The sequence below is a fragment of the Suncus etruscus genome, chromosome 15 (assembly GCF_024139225.1).
Source record: "Suncus etruscus isolate mSunEtr1 chromosome 15, mSunEtr1.pri.cur, whole genome shotgun sequence".
NCBI classification, from domain to species: Eukaryota; Metazoa; Chordata; class Mammalia; order Eulipotyphla; family Soricidae; genus Suncus; species Suncus etruscus.
The window spans coordinates 64773591-64796234 of NC_064862.1; the positions used below are offsets into that span (position 1 = coordinate 64773591).

The window sequence follows — 22644 nt, forward strand, 5'->3', positions numbered from 1 at the left end:
GAAGAGGCAGGTTGACACTCATCTCAGCAGCATGGAAAATACCTGATAACTGTTGCAGTACCAGGACTATGTGGAGGTCTCTTCCATTCTTCTGACGCCAAGACTCAGAAGTAGCTCAAGGTTACATCTGAAACCACAGCCCACCACTTTTAGACCCTATTTTCTAGACAATGTTTATAAGCGGAAAGACAGTGATTCCCAAGGGGGCATATGACACTAGGGATATTTTTGGTTGATACAACTCTGGAGAAGATTATGAATGGTTCTAGGCCAGCAATGTTGTTAAACATTTTATAACGTTTAGTGCAGAATCACATCACAAATACCCCATCACAAATGTTAATAGCACTGCTACAGAAATTGGTTGTTTTTTTTTTGTTTTGTTTTGTTTTGTTTTAGTTTTTGGGTCACACCCGGCGGTGCTCAGGGGTTACTCCTGGCTTTATGCTCAGAAATCGCTCCTGACAGGCTCGGGGGGATCACATGGGCTGCCAGGATTTGAACCACTGTCCTTTAGTATGCAAGGCAAATGCTCTACCTCCATGCTGTCTCTCTGGCCCCGACAGTAATTGTTTTTTTTTTTGTTTGTTTGTTTGTTTTTTGGTTTTTGGGCCACACCCGGCGGTGCTCAGGGTTTACTCCTGGCTGTCTGCTCAGAAATAGCTCCTGGCAGGCACGGGGGACCATATGGGACACCGGGATTCGAACCAACCACCTTTGGTCCTGGATCGGCTGCTTGCAAGGCAAATGCCGCTGTGCTATCTCTCCGGGCCCTAGTAATTGTTTTAAGGCTTGAATTGGGAGTCACAGAATGAGTATGCTGGTCTTGATATAGAACAGAAGAACTTGGGTTTAGTCACTTTCTCTTCCTGACAAAGATATTTTCTTTTCTTTAAAAAAATTTTTTAAAAAAAATAATTTTTTTTTTTACTAAGGCTATTTACAGAGTTATTCATAGTGGACTTTCAGGCATACAACGTTCCAGCATCAATCCTACCACTAGTGTCAACTTCACTCTACTGTGTCCCAAGGTTTCATCCCATGACTCATCCTGCCTCCTTACAAACACACTTTTGTTTGGTTGTTGTAGTTTGTATCCCATGCATTCAGTTTTGCTGCCTTTATGTTTGTATATACACCTTCAATCTGCCCAAGTTCTTGCTACTTGTCCCATTAGTTCCCTACCACTTCTTACTTCTTCTCTCAGTTTCTTCCCTGTTCTTCTTCCTATACTCTGGGGTCAAGAGGGAAGCAATTAATCAATAGGAATTTAAGGCTAAAAACATTTGTATTTGATAAGTAATGGCTAAATTGGGGTGGGGGGCACACCCAGGAGTTTTCAGGTCTTGCTCCTGGCTCTGCCCTCATGAAACACTCCTGGCAGTTTCGGAGAGACCGTATGGGACACAGGGGATGGAACCAGGTCATCTAGGGTCAAGACAAATGTCCTACCTGCTGTACTACTGTTTGTCCTGGTTAAAACATTTTTTTAAGTAAAAGTCCTGCCTTTAGTAAATGGCATGAGAGGGAAAGTAAACGGTAGTACATTTGCCTTGCACATTACTTGGGTTCCTCTCTGCATCTCTTATGGTTCTCCTGAGCCTGCCAGAAGTGATTCTAACCAGAGCCAGAAGTGATGCCTGCGCAATGCTGGCAGAATGGTCCAAAACTCTCTTGCCCCAAATTTATAAGTAAGGCCTCATCACTGTGTGTGTGCCTTGATCTCTGGGGACGTTGCAGAGTTAATTCTATTTCCACGGGTGTTGGGGAGCACGGGAGTAAAGGTGTAGGGGAATTCCAACTCCCTAAGAAGGCCCAGTCTTCACAGTCAGTATCCCTATTTGGAAAGTGGACTCAATACTGATTTTATGCCAATAGGTTCTCTGAACTTCAGTTCCCTCATTTGTAAACTTGTCCGGGTGGCTCCATAACGTCTAGGAAAAAAAAGGTTCAGGATATCAAATACGGCACTAGGCCCTGTTGGATCTCAGGAACCCCACACGGTCCCCTGAGCAATGCCTGGAGTTTTTCCTGAGCACAGCAGGAATAAGAACTAAGTCTTGGGGCTGGAGAGATAGCATGGAGGTAAGGTGTTTGTTTGCCTTGCATGCTGAAGGACGATGGTTCAAATCCCAGCATCCCGAGCCTGCCAGGAGCGATTTCTGAGCATAGAGCCAGGAGTAATCCCTGAGCGCTGCCGGGTGTAACCCAAAAAACAAAAACAACCAAACAAAGAAGGAGAACTGTGCCTTGCGGGGCATAGCCTAAAATCTGAAAAGCTCCTTCCAATAGAAAATTTGAAAAGGCTTTAAAAAAAAATACCTTTAAACGGTCAGTCAACGTGGGTTGCCAATCTTAGAGCTAACATTCCCCTAAGATAGTGCTTCTCAAATAGTGGGGCTCGCCCCCCAGGGGAAGGCTCGAGGCTCCATAAAGGGGGGCGCGTTTGACCTCGGCAAACACTGTCATAACAAGCTAAGCCCCGTGTTTATGTCTCTGGATGTCTCTGGAGCTGAGAGTCGCTGTGTCCTGCTTCAAACCCTGCTTGGAAAAACTATGTATTGCAAAACGTGCTCATTGTAGCCATTCATCCAGACATCACCTCTGATTCAAAAATCAGCTCAAATTATTTGATATATCTTTGTTTTGCAGGTTAAAGTGTTTTTTAATAAAGATATTATTTACAATCGCGCGGAGGGGGCACAAAAATGTTTTCTTCTTCCTAGGGGGGCATGACAGAAAATAATTGAGAAGCACTGCCCTGAGGAGATCCCTTTAGAGTGGGCGGGGCGGAGGGCAGGACTTTGGGGATGGGGGCGTGGTCAGGAATTATGAAGGGGGCGTGGCCTGGGTTAGAGGGTCGGCGGGCGGAGCCTCTGATGGCAAGGGAGTGGGCGGGTACAGAGGCGTGTCTAGAGGCGGGGCCTCGTTGAGGGGCGTGACCACCAGAGAGGTGTGACCTCTAAGGGGCGTGGCCTCCCTGCGGAGAAAGGCGGTGCGCGATGCCTTGGGAGCTGTCAAGACCCCGCCCCGACGCTCTCCGTCTTCCTTCCAGCTCTTCCCGCTGCTTCTCCGGCCTCTCTTTCTCGGGTTTACGAACCCGGTGCTAGTGCGCGCGGTCAGCGAGGATTTGGTGAGATCCACAGCGGCGACCTTGGGTGCTGGGGCTGGTGAACCCCGCCAGCGGGGCGTCCTCTTCCTTGCCCAGTCTGCAGCAGACTGGGGTGCTACCCGTTGCACGCGCACCCCGCCTCTAGATTTGGGAAAGGGTTGCCAGCCTCCTGCCATCTTCCAGGCCGCGCCTCTTCGTGGGGGAAATGGTTGGGGGAGGTTTTCGTGCACCCTCTCACAGCGCCCCTTTTCTCCCTCTGGGGTTCTCCTCCCTGTCACCGCCAAGGGGGAGCTCCTCCAGAACTAAGATGGAGTCTAGCCCCCAAATTAATCGGATTCGCCTCTTTCCGCCGGCCTCACTCCCACTTCCCCGCCCCCTGGGTTTCCCCGCGTCTCTAAGACTGAAGAGCTGGCAGCAGATGGGGTGGTGCAGGAGGCGGGGTTGGGGACCCGAGGCTAAGTGGAGTTGCAATCTCTTCCCCACCTCCCCCCAGTTGGAATGTTGGGGGAACCGTTTGCCCGGAAGTTGGAGGAACTTGGGGTGTCCTTGTTGGCTGTTGTTGCCGGGGCTCAGCCGGCCCAGCGCGCTGTAAGCAGAGAACTTTTGTTTTTGTTTCTTTGTTTGTTTGTTTTTGGGTCACACCCGGCGGCGCTCAGGGCTTACTCCCGGCTCTCTGCCCAGAAATCGCTCCTGGCAGGCTCGGGGGACCCTATGGGATGCCGGGATTCGAACCACCGTTGGTCCCGGGTCGGCCGCTAGCAAGGCAAACGCCCTCCCGCCGCGCTAGGGAACTTGAGGGATCCAGTGGGTTTGAAATTTGAGTCTTGCTAAGTCCGGGGGAGGAGCCTGCAGAGAGAGCGGCCTGGCAGTTTGGGATTGGGGCGCCGGTGCCTCTGATGAATGTGATTTAGGGCCTTCTTTCTACCCTGGTTCAGCCCTGTCCGACTCCCCAAACCAGTCCGGGTAGCCCCGGGACACCTGTGGGGGAGCTGGACTTGCTTTGGCCTGATGCCTTTGGGGGAGCTGACTGCTGGACATATTTCAAATTCTGTTTGTACCAGCCGCAACAGCTTAGCTTCCAAGACCCAATTCAAGGGTGGGTGGATTATTCCTTCTCAGTCAAAAGTACAGGGAGGTTTTTGAATGGTTGATTAAAATGAGCTTTTTTTTTTTCTTTTTGTATTTTTGGGTCACACCCGGCAGTGATCAGGGGTTATTCCTGACTCTACGCTCAGAAATCGCCCCTGGCAGGCTCGGGGGACCTTATGGGATGCCGGGATTCAACCACTGTCCTGCATGCAAAGCAAACGCTTTACTAAACTCCATGCTATCTTTCTGGCTCTGATTAAAATGTGCTTTAAGGTGCAGAGCGATAGTACAATGGGTAAATTCGATTCCAGGCACCCCCTAAAGCCCCCCTGAGCAGCGCTAGGAGTGATTCCTAAATGCAGAGCCTGGAGGAAGTCCTGAGCATCTCCCAATATTCCCCTTAACCCCCCCCCCCATTAAATGTGCATTAGCTCATACACTAGACCCCTGTAGATGTCAGTAGCTCATTTCCCCTCCTTATGGTTACCTCATTACCATGTGACCTTTCCACGTGGGATATTCGCTATAGTAATGAAATATGGGACTCTATATTTTGTTAACTATAACGTTGCATTTTAGCTCAAGGAGGTCAGTGGCAAGGAAGAAATGGGAAAGATCACAGTGTGCATGCAGCCTTCGGGTTGTCCTGGGAAATATAAAGTAACATTTTTGTGTTTATATGGACGCCAAGTAGAGCTAACAAAAACAAACTAACAAAAAGACTGGGTAGCTGACTTAACAAATTATACTGATTAGAAAGAAATAATTTTTTTGAGGTAGGGACAACTTTAGAAGTTCCAAGCTCCTGGCATACTGTGTTCTCGAGACTCCTGATTTTTACAGGGAAAAGAGACATGTGCATGTAGAGAAAATGATTTATATGAAATAGTGTGATTGAGAGTCATTTAGAGTGGGTAAGATATAAATCTGCCAAGGTCATTGTTGTTTAAAAAAGACTTTTGGGGGGCCGGAGAGATAGCATGGAGGTAAGGCATTTGCCTTTCATGCAGGAGGTCATTGGTTCGAATCCCGGCGTCCCATATGGTCCCCCGTGCCTGCCAGGAGCAATTTCTGAGCCTGGAGCCAGGAATAACCCCTGAGCACTGCCGGGTGTGACCCAAAAACCACACACACACACACACACACACACACACACACACACACACAAAGACTTTTGGGTGGGGAAAACTGAATACACTTGAAATAGTATATTCAGTTTTCATTTATGCTTATTTGACTAAAAATAAACTCTAGCTCTCCCTAATGTCATTTATCTTTTTTTTTTTTTTTTTTTTTTACTATGAACTGTATGAATATGTGGGTGGGTGTATGCCTGGTACTTTGCCTCAGTTGAACAAGGTCAAAGCTGAGGCTTCCTTTTCAGAGGATTAAGGAAAAAAAGAAAGATTAAGAAAACAGGATTAAGAAGAATAAAAATCCAAAAGATAGTTCAACAGGCTTGTCTTACATGGGTTCTATACCTAGCACCCCATTTGGTCCTCTGAACATGCCAGGAGGGATCACTGAGGCTGAAGACTGCCAAGTGTGGGGGGAGGAAGAAGGAGAGAGAGAAGAGAGAGGAGACAGACAGACAGACAAGAGAGAGACAGAGACACACACACACACACAAAAACAGAGACAGAGACAGAGACAGAGAGAGAAGCAGCTAAGCAAAAGCACAGGGTTAGGGCTAATAGCCTCTTGGAGTGAGAGCCTTGATTATCTTTCATATTCAATATTTATTGCTTTGATTCAAGGATCCTTAGAGGAAAGAAAACAGCATTCTTTGATCTTGTGCCAAACTCTTGATCTAACAGGGCTATATATTGGAAGCTCTTTATGTATTTGGCAAAACATATATGCTGTGGGTTTGTCTAAAGGAGTTTATTTCTTGGGAGAACCAGAGATAAGCAGTCACAGGACCTGCTGAAGCAATTGTGGTTTTCCACATCAGCACCAGCAATCTGGATTTCAGGCTCATCTTTTTTTATTCTGTTTATCTGAGCAGGCCTATATGGAGCTGATTGGGGATTGTTATTATTATTTTGATCACTGATGGGCATTTCTATCACTAAATAAATAGCCATATCATTTGAATGACTACAGTTCTTCTAATTGTGTGATTTGGCATTTCATTGTTCGGTTTTGTTTTGAAGCCATACCTGATGATCAGGGGTTATTCCTGGCTTTGCCTTTAGAAATCATGCCTGGCAATGCTCCCAGGGGATCAAATAGGATGCCAGAGATCAAACCTGAGTAGGTTTGATATATAATTTCTAGTCAACAGGCAGTTAGCCTCTTTCCAATCTGTTGCTATTTATTCTATAGATATTAAACTGAAATGTAGGTTCCAAATTCTTTCGATTTGTTTTAAAAAGCCTGTTTGATTAGTCCCATCAGATCTTAGAAAATTGATAACCAAAGTGTAGAGTCTAAAACATTGATATTGTCAAGTTATCCTCTTAAGTGAGACTCATCTTAAATGAATAGGTGAAGATTGTTTTTATTATTTTTTTTCTCGCTAGTGATAGCAGAAATACATGATGGTATGAGAAGTTGCATCATTTCCTGCACAGAAGAATTATCCTGTAAAGAGATAAAAGTGGGTTTCGGGATGTCAGAGGAGGAGTCCCCGGGTGCTTCCAAGGATGTGGAAGAGCTGCAGAAGAAGTTATGCTCACTGATCAAGATCTTTCAAGATAACTCCAAGGTCAGTTTATAATCAATATGCCTAGTGAAAATTCACCATTGATAGTTTTTTCTCTTTTAAGTTAAAAGGAATTAGAGGCCGACCTGGATTCGGTCACTTTCATCACCCCACCATGCCTGAGCTGTAAATTGTCGAAAACACTGGTCAGGTCATTAATCACCATGTCCATATTCTAGGCAATAAGATGGCAATAAGTGTGTGTGTGGGGGGGGGAAGACTTGCAAGGCACCTCCATTTTAAGGGTGTTTCTTGCAAGTAGCACATACCCACATACGGCTTCCACTTACATCTCCTGTGATAGTCCTGCAGATAAGAATAAGAGTAAGATAAGATAAGATGACAAGATAGTCCTGCCTTGTATGCAGCAAACCTGAGTTCAATTCCCAGCACCTTCAATGGTGCTCAAGCCCATCAAGAGTGATCCCTGAGCAGGGAGACAGGAGTAAGCCCCAAACACAAATAGGTGTAGCCCCAAAACAAAACAAAACAAAACAGTTACAACTGTTACAACTGTCTCAACACGTGATCATTGTCAAAATTACTAAAAATGAAAAATGTTAAGATTTGCCTTTTCGGGCCGGAGAGATAGCACAGCGGCGTATGCCTTGCAAGCAGCCGATCCAGGACCAAAGGTGGTTGGTTCGAATCCCGGTGTCCCATATGGTCCCCCGTGCCTGCCAGGAGCTATTTCTGAGCAGTCAGCCAGAAGTAACCCCTGAGCACTGCCGGGTGTGGCCCAAAAACCAAAAAAAAAAAAAAAGATTTGCCTTTTCCTTTTTTCACTAAGCCTTCAAAATAAAATAAATATTTTATACTTTAGTGCAATTCAATGTCAGCTCTCAACTTTTAGGATATTCAGCTCTTCAGTGGCAATGAGATAATATATTTCACTTCTTTACATAGTTATCAACTTTCCTTTTGGGGGGTGCACAGCCAGTTGTGCACAAAAGGTGCCTGTCAAACTAGTCCTCTGACCCCTCTTTTTTTATTCGATACGCTTTTCAGCATTTTAACAGGGAAAAACATGACAGCTCTCTGAGATAATATTATCAATATCTTATATTTCCATTTGGTTTTGTGTATTGTATATATATATAAACATATACATGCATATGCAACAAAATGGACTGTTGTATGTTTGTGTTAAGCAGCACAATGGAGATTATGTTTTTCTGGGTACTGTTTTAGAGCAGTGGACTCTATACAGAGATTCTTTCTGGATTCATTCCCAAATGCATTTCATACTAGGTGGACTTAGCCAACTACTTTTAAGTTGGCTTGATTTCTTGTTACATCGTTAAAGTCAGCAGGCTGAATGACTCTGGTTACTAAAAGTCAGCTCTTTTTTTTTGTTTTTGTTTTTGGGCCACACCGGTAACGCTCAGGGGTTACTCCTGGCTATGTGCTCAGAAGTTGCTCCAGGCTTGGGGGACCATATGGGACTCCGGAGGATCGAACCACTGTCTGTCCAAGGCTAGCACAGGCAAGGCAGGCACCTTACCTCTAGCGCCACCACCCAGCCCCTAAAAGTCAGCTCTTTTTTTTTTTTTTTTGGTTTTTGGGCCACACCCGGCAGTGCTCAGGGGTTACTTCTGGCTGACTGCTCAGAAATAGCTCCTGGCAGGCACGGGGGACCATATGGGACACCGGGATTCGAACCAACCACCTTTGGTCCTGGATCGGCTGCTTGCAAGGCAAACACCGCTGTGCTATCTCTCTGGGCCCTAAAAGTCAGCTCTTAAAGATGGTCTTTATGCCATCTATATGTTCAGTTTTCAGGATTTATCATAATTATATTTTGTAAAGTCACCTTGAATACTAGTTTAGCAAATTGAACCATTGCTTTTTGGGGGCTACAGAATTAAATTCTGTCAAATTTATGATTATGACATTTCCATCAACCTATTTTATGTTTTTTATTTTATGTATATATTTTTTACTTTTTTGTTTTGTTTTGTTTTTGGACCACATCTGGCAGTGTTCAGACATTACTCCTGTCTCTACACTCAGGAGTCAATTTCTGGTGGTGCTCAGGGACCAGATGGATGCTGAGGATTGAACTTGGGTAGGTTGTAAGCAAAGCAAATGCCCTCCCCATGCTGGCCCTTATTTTCTGTGAATTTCTATTTAAAGACATCTTAATCAGTTTCTATTGCTGATTAGTGTGTTACTGTGTGTTACTGAGGGCCTCTAGCACTCAAGGTCAAGCCTGAATAAAGATTATTATTATTATTAATACAGGACATTTCTCATAGCCTTAGGACGAGACATCCATCAAGAGGCACTTGCAAATAATTTAAATGACAAAGTCACTGACAGAAAAATAAAAAAGTTCATGGGAGAAAAAATGGCATAAAGGACAGTAGTTTAAAGAGCTAAAATAAGATGGTAGAGTGTGTTCCCTTACTTGTTTTGAGCTTAAAAATTGTATGTTAATGGGGCCGGGCGGTGGCGCTAAAGGTAAGGTGCCTGCCTTGCCTACGCTAGCCTAGGACGGACCGCGGTTCGATCCCCCGGCGTCCCATATGGTCCCCCAAGCCAGGAGCGACTTCTGAGCGCATAGCCAGGAGTAACCCCTGAGCGTCACCGGGTGTGGCCCAAAAACCAAAAAAAAAAAAAAAAAAATTGTATGTTAGGAAACCCAAATACTTTTATACTATGTACTTGTATGAAAGCATGACACTTAAACGATTGGGGACTTGCAAATTTAGTGAAGTCACATTCACAGAGTGCAATTAACAGAGTGCAATTTCTTAGGTAAGCATTTCAAGCATTTCAATGAACCCTAGCATTTTTTGTTTGTTTGTTTTTCTGCTACACCTGGTGATGCTCAGGGGTTACTCTTGGATATGCACTCAGAAATCACTGCTGGCTTGGGGGACCATATTGGACGCCAGGGGAATCAAACCGTGGTCCATCCTAGGCTAGCTCGCTAGGCAGACAGACAGACCCCTTACAGCCTGCACCACCACCCTGGCTCCATTTCTTTACTTCATTTTCAGATTCTCAGCTAGCCTCACTAGAATAGATTTGAGCTAGATGATTTTAGGCCAGCTTGTTCCCACACAATGGAACAGATTACCATTTGGCTAACTACTATTTTTTGTTGTTCTCACCTTCCACTACTTACTGAACCTTGAAATAGTTTTATTTAGTTTTTAAAATAAATTATCGTTATTGAATTTTTATCATATTGAATTTAATTCATTAATGTTAATAACAACTTAATAGAGGCCAACATTGGTGGAAATCAGAAAGCAGAACCACCTATACACCAGCACCAACAAATTGGTGATTACGTCTTAATGAGAAGGGCCCGGAGAGATAGCACAGCGGTGTTTGCCTTGCAAGCAGCCGATCCAGGACCAAAAGTGGTTGGTTCGAATCCCGGTGTCCCATATGGTCCCCCGTGCCTGCCAGGAGCTATTTCTGAGCAGACAGCCAGGAATAACCCCTGAGCACCGCCGGGTGTGGCCCAAAAACCAACCCCCCCCCCCCAAAAAAAAAAAAAAGTCTTAATGAGAAATTGTATGTCTTTCGATTATAATCATGGCAGATGTGGTGCTGTATTTGGTTTCATGTTATATACTTGTGTATATTGAAGTACAAGTTTTCAGCATGTCTATCTTTTTTGGCAAAAGCAAACCTCTAATCAGATTGCCATAATTTACATAGCCATTGCCAGTGATGGCTAACCTTTTTGAGCCCAAGTGCCCAAACTGCCACACAATGCCCAGTCCTCCCAATGGCCAGTCCGGCCCTGCTGCCAGGTGAGCTGCAAAGCAGACACTGGCACACTCGCCTCCCGTCGTGCCGCATATCTTAATTGCGGACCCCTTTCCGCGTGCTAGCTACAAGCCCTTCGCATGCCACCGCTGGCACGAGTTCAATAGGTTCGCCATTGAGGCATAGGCTTTTCTGGAACTTACTTGGCCTGTTGCTGCTTTGTAGAAAACAATCACCCAGAAGACGGAGAGATAGTCATGTGCTTGCTTTGCACATGACTGACCCAGATTTGACCCAGGGCACTTTATACTGGGACACTGCCAAGAGTGATTCCTGACGATAGAACCAGGAGTAACCTCTGAGCATTGCCAAGTGTGCCTCCAAAACAAAAGAAAAATATCACTCAATATCTCCATAATGTCAACCTCCTTTAAGCAAACAAACAACCCCCATCTTTATCCCCCAATTGCAACTGAGGTTTCTCTGGATCACTTCAGTGCCCACTGGAAGAGGTGATCCTCACCCACTTTGAGAAAGACAACTCTAGTTTCTGGAATACTTAGGTGACTTATGCCTTAATTAATCTTTAACTTTACTATAGATTCTAATGAACCTCTTGAAATCTAGATAAGAATGAACAGGTTTCCAAATGTGGTGTTTGTGAAACTACTCTGTCATCTCTTTAGGAACATTTCTAGAGTTCTTTTAGTTTATCTTTGAGGGTGAGAGAGTCAGAAACTGTCTCAAAAATAGCTTAAGAAAACAAACAGTGGGACCTACAGGAACTGGGGGAAAAGTGAGTTGGGGTTTTTTTGTTTGTTTCTTTTTAAGCCTAAAGCAAGAAATGAAGAAGTCAGGAGACTCAGTCAGGATCCTGAGCAGCAGTTTTTATTCCCCAATAAAATTTTAAGATTCTGCTTGTGAATCTTATCTTGTGAATCTGCTTAATTGACTTTCTCAGTTTTCCCATTCATGTGAGAAATTATAACTTCCCTTCAACTCCTGGCCTCTTTTAGGAGACCTCACCCAACTGAAGCCCCAACTCAAGCTCCCAACTGAAGCCCTTTAAGGTGCCAATTCTGGAGCACCTACTTTTAGCATTAAGAAACTACTGACCAGGGAGAGGGCAGCAGGAATATTGATGGGTTACACAGGGTTCTTGTCAGAGAAGGGAGAGAAGTGGAACATGGATCTGGACCAAGCCAAATTTAGGCTTTACCATCCTTGAAGTTTTTGAAACATCTTCCTAGGATCTGTGTGTCAACTCTGAGTCATTACCAGTGGGCTTCTGGGAGTATCTGGGAGAAACTGTCACAAAAGCACCCTTGATTTAGGATTACCAGTGATTTTATTATTTCCAAAAAATTTTATATGTGAAAGTGAGCTTTGGATCACACCCAGCTATGGAAAGGGATCAGTCCAAGTGGTGCTCAGGGGACCATATGAGATGCTGGGGCTTGAAGTAGGGTAGGTCACGTGCTACAAGCAAGTGCCTTACCCCCTATACTCTATCTCTGGCCTGATTATCAGTGATTTTAAATGATTCTCACGTCTGTGCCACTCTGTCTTTTGAGAGGAAGTAAAAATAAGTGATAATTTTTATATTCTGACATCAGAGAATTTTGCCTATATCCTGAATAGTACTAGATGGAGCCTATATATTAACTATTCATAAATCTGGGGGTCTAACTCAGGATTCTCAGTTTTGTTCCATTGATCTGTAGGTCTATCTGTATTCCAGTGCCATGCAGTTTTGATTATTATAGCTTTGTAGTAAAATTCAAAATTGGGAAACAAAATACCTCCCATCTTCTTTTTGTTTCTTAGGATTTGCTTTGACTATTTGGAAAGTCTTAAGAGTTTTATACAAATTCTACTAGTTTGTTTCAAGTCTTTGAAATTTTAATAGGTATTTCATTGGGCAGAAAGATCATTCTGATGATACTACTTCTTCCAATTCATGAACAATGAGTATCTTTCCACTTCCTGATATACTCTTCTATTCCTTTTAGGTATAATTTATATTATTCATGATATAGGTCTTTTACCTCTTTTGTTAGGTTGATTCCTAGGCAGTTGATATTTTTGGACTCTATTTTAAAAGGGAGTCTCTTTAATTCCTTTCTCTTCTACTTCATTATTACATACTGAAATGCCACAGATCTGGGCTGGAGCAATCGCACAGAGAGTAGGGCTTTGCCTTGCACACAGCTGATCTGGGTTCTATTTCTAGCATCCCAGCCTGCCATGAGTGGCTTCTGAGCTCAGAGCTGAGTGTGTCCCAAAAATCATAAAAATAAATAAATAAATAAATAAATAAATAAATAAATAAATAAAATAAAATAAAATGGGACGTAAGGAGAGGTCCAGTTCATCCATGGGGGGTTGCTTAAGACTAACTGAATTTCTTTTTTTTTTTTTTTTTTTTTTGGTTTTTGGGCCACACCCTGTGACGCTCAGGGGTTACTCCTGGCTATGCGCTCAGAAGTTGCTCCTGGCTTCTTGGGGGACCATATGGGACGCCGGGGGATCGAACCGCGGTCCGTCCTAGGCTAGCGCAGGCAAGGCAGGCACCTTACCTCCAGCGCCACCGCCCGGCCCGACTAACTGAATTTCAAAGTGACCTTTCTCTACTGAACAAGATTCCAAAATTCTTTTGCCTGGTGAGAAAACTGAACTTAATTATGAATAAGTATTTATGTACTTGTAGTAGTTATCAGTATCCTTGACTATGATATCTAGTTTGGTGACATAAAAGCATCTTTCTTACAGTATGTAGACATCTCCAAGAAGAAAGAACAGATTCACTTCACCAGATGACCAAGCAATCCCATTCTGACCATATGACCCAGCTGTTTGTATGACCCAGCAATCCCTCTTCTCCCTAGGACACACAAACATTGATTCAGAAGGACAGGTTGCTCTTCACTATTCATTGCAGCACTCAACACAATAGCTAGGATATGAAATCAACCCAGGTGTCCAAAGACAGATGAGTGGATAATGCAGGTGTGGTACATAAACACAATGGAAAACTGCAGCTGCAAGAGTGGTGAAACCATGCCATTGGCTGTAATCTAGATGGGACTGGAGTGTATCTACCATGTTCAATAAGTCAGAAGAAGGTTATATACTGGATGATGTCACTTATCTGTGTTTTTTAGTTTTTGGACTACACCCAACAGTGCTCTGGGGTTACTCTTGGTGCTTCAGGGTTTACTCCTGACTCTGTGCTCAGGAATTACTCCTGGTGTTATTCAGGAAACCATATGGGATGTTGAGGATCCAACTTGGGTCAGCTGTGTGCAAGGGAAATGCCTTACTCGCTGTGCTATTGCTTTGACCCCTTGGATGAAGTTCATAGAATAGCAGGAAATGAGAAGCACAGGGAAAGAAATTGAGAGGGAAAAGTAAAAAGTAGATAGGAAGTAACAGGGGCAAAGGTGAGAAGCCTCAGGCGCAGCAGTAGTGTAGAGTTGTCATATATGTGTATGTCTAAATGACCAAGTCATCAACACTGGAACCAACTAGGGGACTCAAAAAAATGGACTGGAGAGAAAGTACAATTTACCTTCTATATCTTGTACATAGCCAATCCAGGTTCAGTCCCCAACATCACATATAGTCCTTTGAATACCACCAGGAGTAATTCCTAGTGCAGAGCCAGGAGTAAACCCAGGTGGGTCACTCCAAAACAAAACAAAGCAAAACCCCAAAGACCCTATAATCTGAACCAGAAATCTGGTACAGGATCAGAGATTCTGCTTTGGGGGGAGGGATGAGGCCACATCCAGTTTTTTTTAAAAGCTTACTCCGGTCTCTGTGCTCAGAGATCATGCTAGCAGTGCCTGAGGGATCAAAACCTAGAATCAAATCAGGGTTGACCTAGTTCAAGGCAAGTCCTCATCCCCTGGGCTATCTCTCTAGCTTGAGGTTTTGCATTTTCAACAATCTCCCAGGTCTGACAGCAATGAGGAAAGAATTTACTTTCTGTGCCTCAGTGGTCTCAATCTGCAAACCTCATTTGTTTCATTTCTTCAGTGCGCCCATGTGCAGAGGGTTTGGTAAGAGGTAGAGCTAAAATGAGGCCTTTCCTTTTTCACGGACGTGGCCTCTCCAGCCTATTGTCTGGCTGCTGCTTCCTGAGTCCTTGCTGGATGGTGGCTCAGATCTTAAGAATGTCATCACTGCCTTGAATCTTTCCACTTTATAACTTCCGCATCTATTTCCAGCCCTGTGTAGTACTGCCCAACAGTGCTACTAGAACTTTCAATTTTGACTCTTTGTCTCTTTGTCCTCCATACACAGGCCTTTATGCAGTCTCCAGTGGGCCAGTACCTGGACAGACATCCTTTCCTGGCCCTTACCTTGCTGCTGTTTGTTGCTGTGTCAGCCATCCCAGTTGGATTCTTCTTCTTCCTTGTGGTGCTGACTTCGCTGGCCTCTTTTGTGGGTGTCATCTTACTGGAAGGTACTCAGTACAATTATACACCCTCTAGGAGAGTGACTCCTTTGGGAGGGGACTATTTCTTGGGTACCTGGCTCTTTTATCAAAGGTTTGTGCTCTTGTCATATTCACAGCAAGACATCAGGGCTTAGGGATCATATGGGATGCCTGGGATGCAATCTGGGTTGGCCGCAGGAAGGCAAGCGACCTATCCACTGTCCTGATCTAGGATTAAAAAAATATATCTGAAATGGTAGCATATTTATTTATGTATTGTATCTTATTCTTTGTGGTCCATCTTTCTTTTTTTTTTGTTTTGTTTTTGTTTTTGGGCCACACCTGGTGGTGCTCAGGGGTTACTCCTGGCTGTCTGCTCAGAAGTAGCTCCTGGCAGGCATGGGGGACCATATGGGACACTGGGATTCAAACCAACCACCTTTGGTCCTGCTTGCAAGGCAAATGCCACTGTGCTATCTCTCCGGGCCCGCGATCCATCTTTCAAACCATCACAGTGGCCAAGGAGATGCACAAGTGAAAAGCTTGTTCATTTCTGAGACATCCAGCATTTATCATGCCATTAGTGGGACTTTGGCGAGAGGAATTTTGTTATCAGGGAGGTAGAGGAAATTGTGCCTGGCAGACAAAAATGACCACAAGCCCTTAGATATGGTAAGTTTAGTTGTCATGCTAACACTTAACTGTAGTTATTATTAAACAAAAGCCCCAAGACACTCCAAAAGTCCCAAGATACAGCCAATAAAGGAGGATCAAATTGAGGCTGTCTGCTATGAAAGTCTTGGTCTTCCCTTTCTACATTTTACTGGGTTTTGGTTTGTTTGTTTGGTTGGTTGGTTGGTTTTTTGTTTTGTTTTGTTTTGGGGCAACACCCAATGGCACTCAAAGGTTACTCTTGGCTCTGTGCTCAGGAATCACTCCTAGCAGGCATGGGGGATCATATGGAATACAGGAGATAAAACCCAGGTTGGCTGCGTGCAAGGCAAATGCCTTACCTGCTGTGCTATTGCTCCGGCCCCATTTCATTGCTTTTAACACATTCATGACACATTACCAAAAACATAGTGTAGTTCACTGCGATGGCTATTTGAATACATAGGTAATTCATTTCAATGATAACTCATTAATACTTCCATGAAAAGTATCAGAAATTTAGACTTTTATGGGAAATATCACTTTAAAAAAATCAGTTTTAAACATGGTAGCCCATGTTTTAGAACAACAATTTTCCTGACCATTTCCTAACTTCCCTAATAAGTTTTCTAACTATTTCTCTAGGACTGGTCATCTCAGTGGGTGGCCTCTCATTGCTTTGTGTCCTCTGTGGCTTGTGCTTCACGACATTCTTCCTATCAGGGACAGTTGCAGTGTCCTATGTGGTGACCTCCAGCTTCATCAACTGCTTTTTCTCCCCCAGGTAAATATATGTCGGTGCCATAGTTTTACTCTTTGAGGGTGGACTTTCACAAATAACCACCTAAATCTAGTTTTTAGAGACATAGATATTCTCCAGATGAAGCCATGAAATTCTCTTATACATGGATGGACATGGAATCTATTATGTTGAGTGAAATAAGTCAGAGGGAGAGAGATAGACACAGAATAGTCTCACTAATCTATGAGTTTTAAGAAAAATTAAAGTCATTATTGTAATAAAGCCCAGAGACATAGAGTTAATTAAGGGCTGGAAGGGCCGGAAGGACAGGCTCACAATTTGAAGCTCACCACAAAGAGTGGTGAATGCTGTTAGGGAAATAACTACACGAATAACAAGCATGACAATGTTAAAGAATGAGAGAAGTAGAATGCTTGTAGAGAATACAGGCAAGGGCGGGGGAGGAAAAGGAGGAACATTGGTGGCAGGAAGGTTATACTGGTGAAGGGGGTATTCTGTTTATGACTGAAACCCAACTACAATCATGCTTGGAATCATGGTGCTTACATAAGGATTTATTTAAAAAAATAATAGACATAGATATTCTTTTACTGTACAGTGTGGCCTATGTCACATGAAGTTTTCAAGGTGCTCTGAACAAAACTTGCTTTCCAGGCTCATGCAGTAGTGAATGGCCATGATAGCTCTGCAAGGCAACTGTTATTAATGTCAATAATATTATATATTTGGAGCCAGAGAGATATTATAGCAGGGATGGTATTTCCCTTACACATGGCCAATCTGGGTTTTATCCCTGGCATTTATGTGGTCCTCTAGACCTGCAAGGAGTGATTCCTGAGTTTAAAACCAGGAGTAATTCCCTGAAAAGGGATACTATTACATAGTCCTTTAAAATTATGACTCATTTTACGAAATTTCAATTTAAAGCATTATCCAGTGGGAGGAAGAGAAGCATTGAGCTGCCATTCTAGCAGGTGTCCTCATGGGTGGGTAGTACAGGAGCCATCCTTACTTTGCTCGTCCGTAGTTGGTCTTGACCCTTGTTTTTCCATGAGTGTATTACTGTGCTGAGTGTTAAACTCATTCTCGGATCTATGGGTTCCTCCTTTGTGGCTTCTCAATGTAAATCACTTCGTTAGGGCCTTAACTGAAGATCAGTGGCCTGTTGAAATGCTGGAGGGAAAACTAGCTATGTTGAAATTATTGGAAGATAGTACATCTATAAAAGGGCTAAAGTGCATGCTGGCATGGAAGTTTGGATCTTTGCCACTGCATTGTCCCCTGAGCATTCCTGAGAATGATCCCGAAGCAATTGTACCCCAGGAGTACTGGGTAGGTGTAGCCCTCCCCAAAAAGACAAAATTTAATAATAGATTAAATCCTAATAATTATAATATATTAAATTAGAATAATACTAAATCCTTCTAGAGGATTTTTAGAGATGACTTTGTTTTTCTCTTCAAATGCTAACAAAATTTCTTTGGCATCATGTGTTAATTATGGAAAATGTTGGGTTAGTGAGATAATATAGTAGGTAAGGCGCTTGCCTTGCTCACAACTGACTTGGGTTTGATCCCCAGGAACCCCTATGGACTTCTAAGCACAGCCAAGAGTGATACCTGAGAGTAGACTCAGGAGTAAGCTCAGAGCACCACTCACTGTGTGTGACCCCAAAACCCTCCCCCCAGTTAAAGGATGTGTAGAAAATAGTGATCAACACTAAGAATTTGATCTTTTACAAGAGAATATTTTTATGACTATTTTATTTTTCTCATTAATTTTCTTTTCTTTTCTTTCTTTCTTTTCTTTCTCTCTCCTTTCTTTCTCTCTCTCTTTTTCTTTTCTTTCTTTCTTTCTTTCTTTCTTTCTTTCTTTCTTTCTTTCTTTCTTTCTTTCTTTCTTTGTTTCTTTTTATTTCTTTATTTATTTCTTTCTTTATTTCTTTCTTTCTTTCTTTCTTTCTTTCTTTCTTTCTTTCTTTCTTTCTTTCTTTCTTTCTTTCTTTCTTTCTTTCTTCTTTCTTTCTTTCCTTTTTTCTTCCTTCCTTCCCTTCCTTCCTTCCTTCCTTCCTTCTTTCCTTCCTTCCTTCCTTCCTTCCTTCCTTCATTCCTTCCTTCCTTCCTTCCTTCCTTCCTTCCTTCCCTTCCTTCCTTCCTTTTTTTTTTTTTTTGGTTTTTGGGCCACACCCGGTGACGCTCAGGGGTTACTCCTGGCTATGCCCTCAGAAGTCGCTCCTGGCTTGGGGGACCATATGGGACGCCGGGGGATCGAACCGCGGTCCGTCCTAGGCTAGCGCAGGCAAGGCAGGCACCTTACCTCCAGCGCCACCGCCCGGCCCCCTTCCTTCCTTCCTTCCTTCCTTCCTTCCTTCCTTCCTTCCTTCCTTCCTTCCTTCCTTCCTTCCTTCCTTCCTTCCTTCCTTCCTCCCCTCCCCTCCCCTCCCCTCCCTCCCTCTTTCTTTCTTTCTTTCTTTCTTTCTTTCTTTCTTTCTTTCTTTCTTTCTTTCTTTCTTTCTTTCTTTCTTTCTTTCTTTCTTTCTTTCTTTCTTTCTTTCTTTCTTTCTTTCTTTTCTTTTCTTTTCTTTTCTTTTCTTTTCTTTCTTTTCTCTCTTTCAATTTTTGGACCATACCTGGCAATGCTCAGGGGTTACCCTGGCTCTGCTCTCAGAAATCTCTCCTGGTTGGGGGACCATGTAGGATGCTGGGATTAGAACCACTGCCATTCTGAATGGGCTGTGTGCAAGGCAAATGTCCTACCATGCCCTATGGCTGTGCTATCCCTCCAGTCCTTTCTTTTCTTTTTTCATAATGGGGGTATACACATGCAAAGCAAGTGCTTCACTGCTGTACCATAACCCTACCCAAATTAAGAATCTTGAGTCTCAAGTGAGCTTCTTTTAAGCCCTGGTTAAATTGATGAAAGTGGTCAATCCCATTGAACTAAGCACAGTTCTGTGCCAGGAACTCTCATATTTTTTTCCAGGTTGTTTTTTGTCCAGTAGTTTCTTGTTTTACAGAGTTTTGTTCAATCATTTTTATTCAAACCAGAAGTGTGAAGCTTATTTGAAGTTTTCAAAAATGCTCAGCATTTCCTTGGAAATCTCCATTTTTTGAGATAACAAAAACTCTACAATTGTACCTGAGGCTTCCTTTATTTTGCTGAGTCCTTCCAGCATCCATCTCCTAGGTGGAGTAGTATCTATCACCCACACTGGTCAGATATAGTGGGTGGGAAAAAAGCAATTCAAATCTACCTTGAAAGAAAAGGATGTTATTGGAGAATTGGCTTTGTTTTATATTGTTCCCTTAAAGGGCCCATTTCTACTAGCCCATGGAAGATGTTAGAGGGACTTCCTGTAATATTCACATCCATCATGGGAGGCAGGCCCCAGCCCCTTCTGCAACAAAGAAATGAAGTCTCAGCTTTAAACTGAGAGCACAGGGAAGGGACTTTAATCCAAATCATCCTACTCCAAAGCATCTTGAGTAAGCTACATAGTGAGTTTGAGACAGTGCTCAGCCAACGACTTTTATAAAGGGCCACACAGTGACTATTTGAGGCTCTGCCAGCCATGTGATCTCTATGACACATCTGCATCATGGAGGCAATGGAGGCAAGAAGCCAAGTAGTCTCATTCCTACTCCCATAGGTCATAATTTACCGGAATAGGCAGCAGGCTGGATTTAGACTCAAGGCCAGAGTTTGCCAACCTTTGTTGAAAAGAAACCATATGCTGAATTTTGGCTTTGTGTTTGGGTGCTTTGTTTTTTGTTTTGAGTCCTTACCTGGCAGTCATCAGGGCTTACTCCTGGTTCTGTGTTTAGGAATCATTTCTGGGCAACAGGGCACCATATATGGGGGTACAAAGGGTGAACCAGGATCAGTGTGTGCAAAGCAGGCACCTTATCCCCTGTATTATCTCTTGCCAAAAAGTGTTCTGAAGCAAAAGGTAACACAAGTAAAGTATTTTTGTTGGTTGTTGTTTTGGGGTCACATCCAGTGGTGCTCAGGACTTATTTTTGTCTCTACTCAAGGATTGCTCTTGGAGATTCAGTGGGGGCACTAGGGATTGAACCTGGGTTGGCCACATTCAAAGCAAGTGCTCTACCCACTGTACTATAGCTCTGGATCCACAAATAATAAATATCTAAATAGATACTGTTTGGGTTTTTTTTTTTTTAATTTGGTTGGTTTTGAGCCACCGTCAGTGGCACTCAGGGGTTACTCCTGGCTCCGAGCTCAGAAATCACTCCTGGTATGCTTTAGGGGGATCATATGGGATGCCAGGGATTGAAACTGGTTCAGCATCTTGTGAGACAAATACTTTACCACTGTGTTATTGCTCTGGCTCCAAAATAGATACTGGTTTTAACAAAGAGAGGATTCCTTTTTATTGCATAACAAAAACTGGAATAACAAAAACATAAAAGCTATATAAGCCTAAAGCTTATATAGCCAATAGTTTCACTAGTGAATCAGACACCTTTGGCCTTTCTGCATTGTTATTTTTTGTTTGTTTTTATTTGGGTGCCACACCCAGAAATAAATGCTCAGGCTTTACTCCTGGCTCTGCACACAGAGATCATCATATTACTGGCAGTGCTCAGGGGATACTGAGGATCAAATATATCTATTGTACTATCTTTGCTTTGTGCCTTGGTCCACTCAAAGCAATGCTCAGGGATACCCCTAGCTCTGTGTTCAGAGATCACTCCTTTTGGTGGGGTCAGGAATCAAACTCGGCTAGACTAGTACCTCTCTGTAGCCCCAGCTGCACTGAACAAGCAGCTTAATTTATCTGTTCTCAGTTCCTTTTATGGTAAAAAAAAAAAAATAGGTCTAATCCCTGACTTTCCTATTTCACTGGACTGTTGTGAGGACCCGGACAACAGACTGGGGAGAAATACTATATCCAAATTAGAACAGGGGAAAGGACCAGACGTTATGCATTTTCACCTTTAGTCATTTGCACCCTCTCTGCCCTCGGTCTCCTGTCTCTCTAAAATTGGTACAATCCCAAATTGGATATGGTTGCAAACGGCAGCTAACACTAAACCAACAAAGAATATCAGCGTTTAGCAATACTGTGCATTACAACTAACTCTTTTTCTCTTGTTTAAATAGACAGTGGTTTCAAAAGAAATTCTGTGACAGTGGCCCACCAGCGATGCCATCTGCAGACTTAGAGGAGAGCTCCCGGAAGTGACCGCCAGAGGGCACCAGAGCTGTTTCCCAAGCATCCTGAATGGCTTGTGGAATCCTGGCTGCTCCCCTGAACTCTGTCTGACTCAGATGGTTTCCCCTCGATTGTCGGGTAACACAGTGTCCCATCCCAGAAACCTGGGGACATTTCCGGTCATGAGTTGCTCTTATGTTCTGTCGCCGGCTGCCCTCTGTGCAAAGACTCGTGGTGGCTTAACAGCTTCTCCGGTCCCTGGGCCCCACTGGCAAGTGCTGCCAAGGTGACTCTGGGGCCTGCCAACTTGACCTTGAAAGCATAGATATGTGTCCAAGGATGCAACGAGAGCAATGTTGGACTGGTTTCTTCCCCTTTTTTGGGTCACACCCAGAGATGTTCAAGGGTTACTCCTCCACTTAAGAATCATTCTTAGTGGGCTCAGGGGACCATGTGAAATGCCGGGGATCCAACCCAGGTCGGCTATGTTCCAGGCAAGGGCCTTACCCCACTGTACTATCTCTGAAGCCCTGCTGGGTTTTCTTTTTAAAAATAGATTTGGTATATTAACATGCTTTTGAAACAAGAGATATGGGGGTTGGGAGAGGGATTTCAACCAGAGCTCACTACCCTGACTTACATGCTGAACAGCTTTTTGGGGAGAATAAAGACCTCACAGACAAAGATGAAATGGAGAAATCCAAACTTAATTTTATAGTCAGGACTATTTTTTTAAATAAATGTCTAAAGTTATAATTTCCACTGTTGAGCACTGTTAAGTACAGTTATATTTAAAAATATTTGCACTTGGTACTTTTGTATTGTTTTCAACAACAGGCCAAGCCATCAGACTCTGAAAATGCTAAAATTTTTCTATGGAAATAAAAGATTTTCATTTCATGAAATTTCTACTTTATTGGCTTATTTGCTATGCTATTATATTAAATGATTATTTATTTGGAGCAACTTCTTC

The 22644-nt window shown here is 43.4% G+C and overlaps 1 protein-coding gene across 2 annotated transcripts; it reads left to right on the forward strand.

The window, feature by feature from the left end:
• Positions 1 to 3104: 3104 nt before the first annotated feature.
• LDAF1 (lipid droplet assembly factor 1) lies at positions 3105 to 21800 on the forward strand. 2 transcript variants are annotated; one of them, XM_049789574.1, is made up of 5 exons: positions 3105 to 3133; positions 6733 to 6911; positions 14946 to 15108; positions 16378 to 16516; positions 21620 to 21800. In XM_049789574.1, the coding sequence occupies exons 2-5, from the start codon at positions 6750 to 6752 to the stop codon at positions 21699 to 21701; spliced, it is 546 nt and encodes a 181-aa protein (XP_049645531.1). In that variant the 5' UTR covers positions 3105 to 3133; positions 6733 to 6749; the 3' UTR covers positions 21702 to 21800. The 2 variants fall into 2 exon arrangements, with proteins under 2 accessions (XP_049645531.1, XP_049645530.1); XM_049789573.1 differs by having other exon boundaries at positions 6736 to 6911.
• The last annotated feature ends 844 nt before the right edge of the window (positions 21801 to 22644 follow it).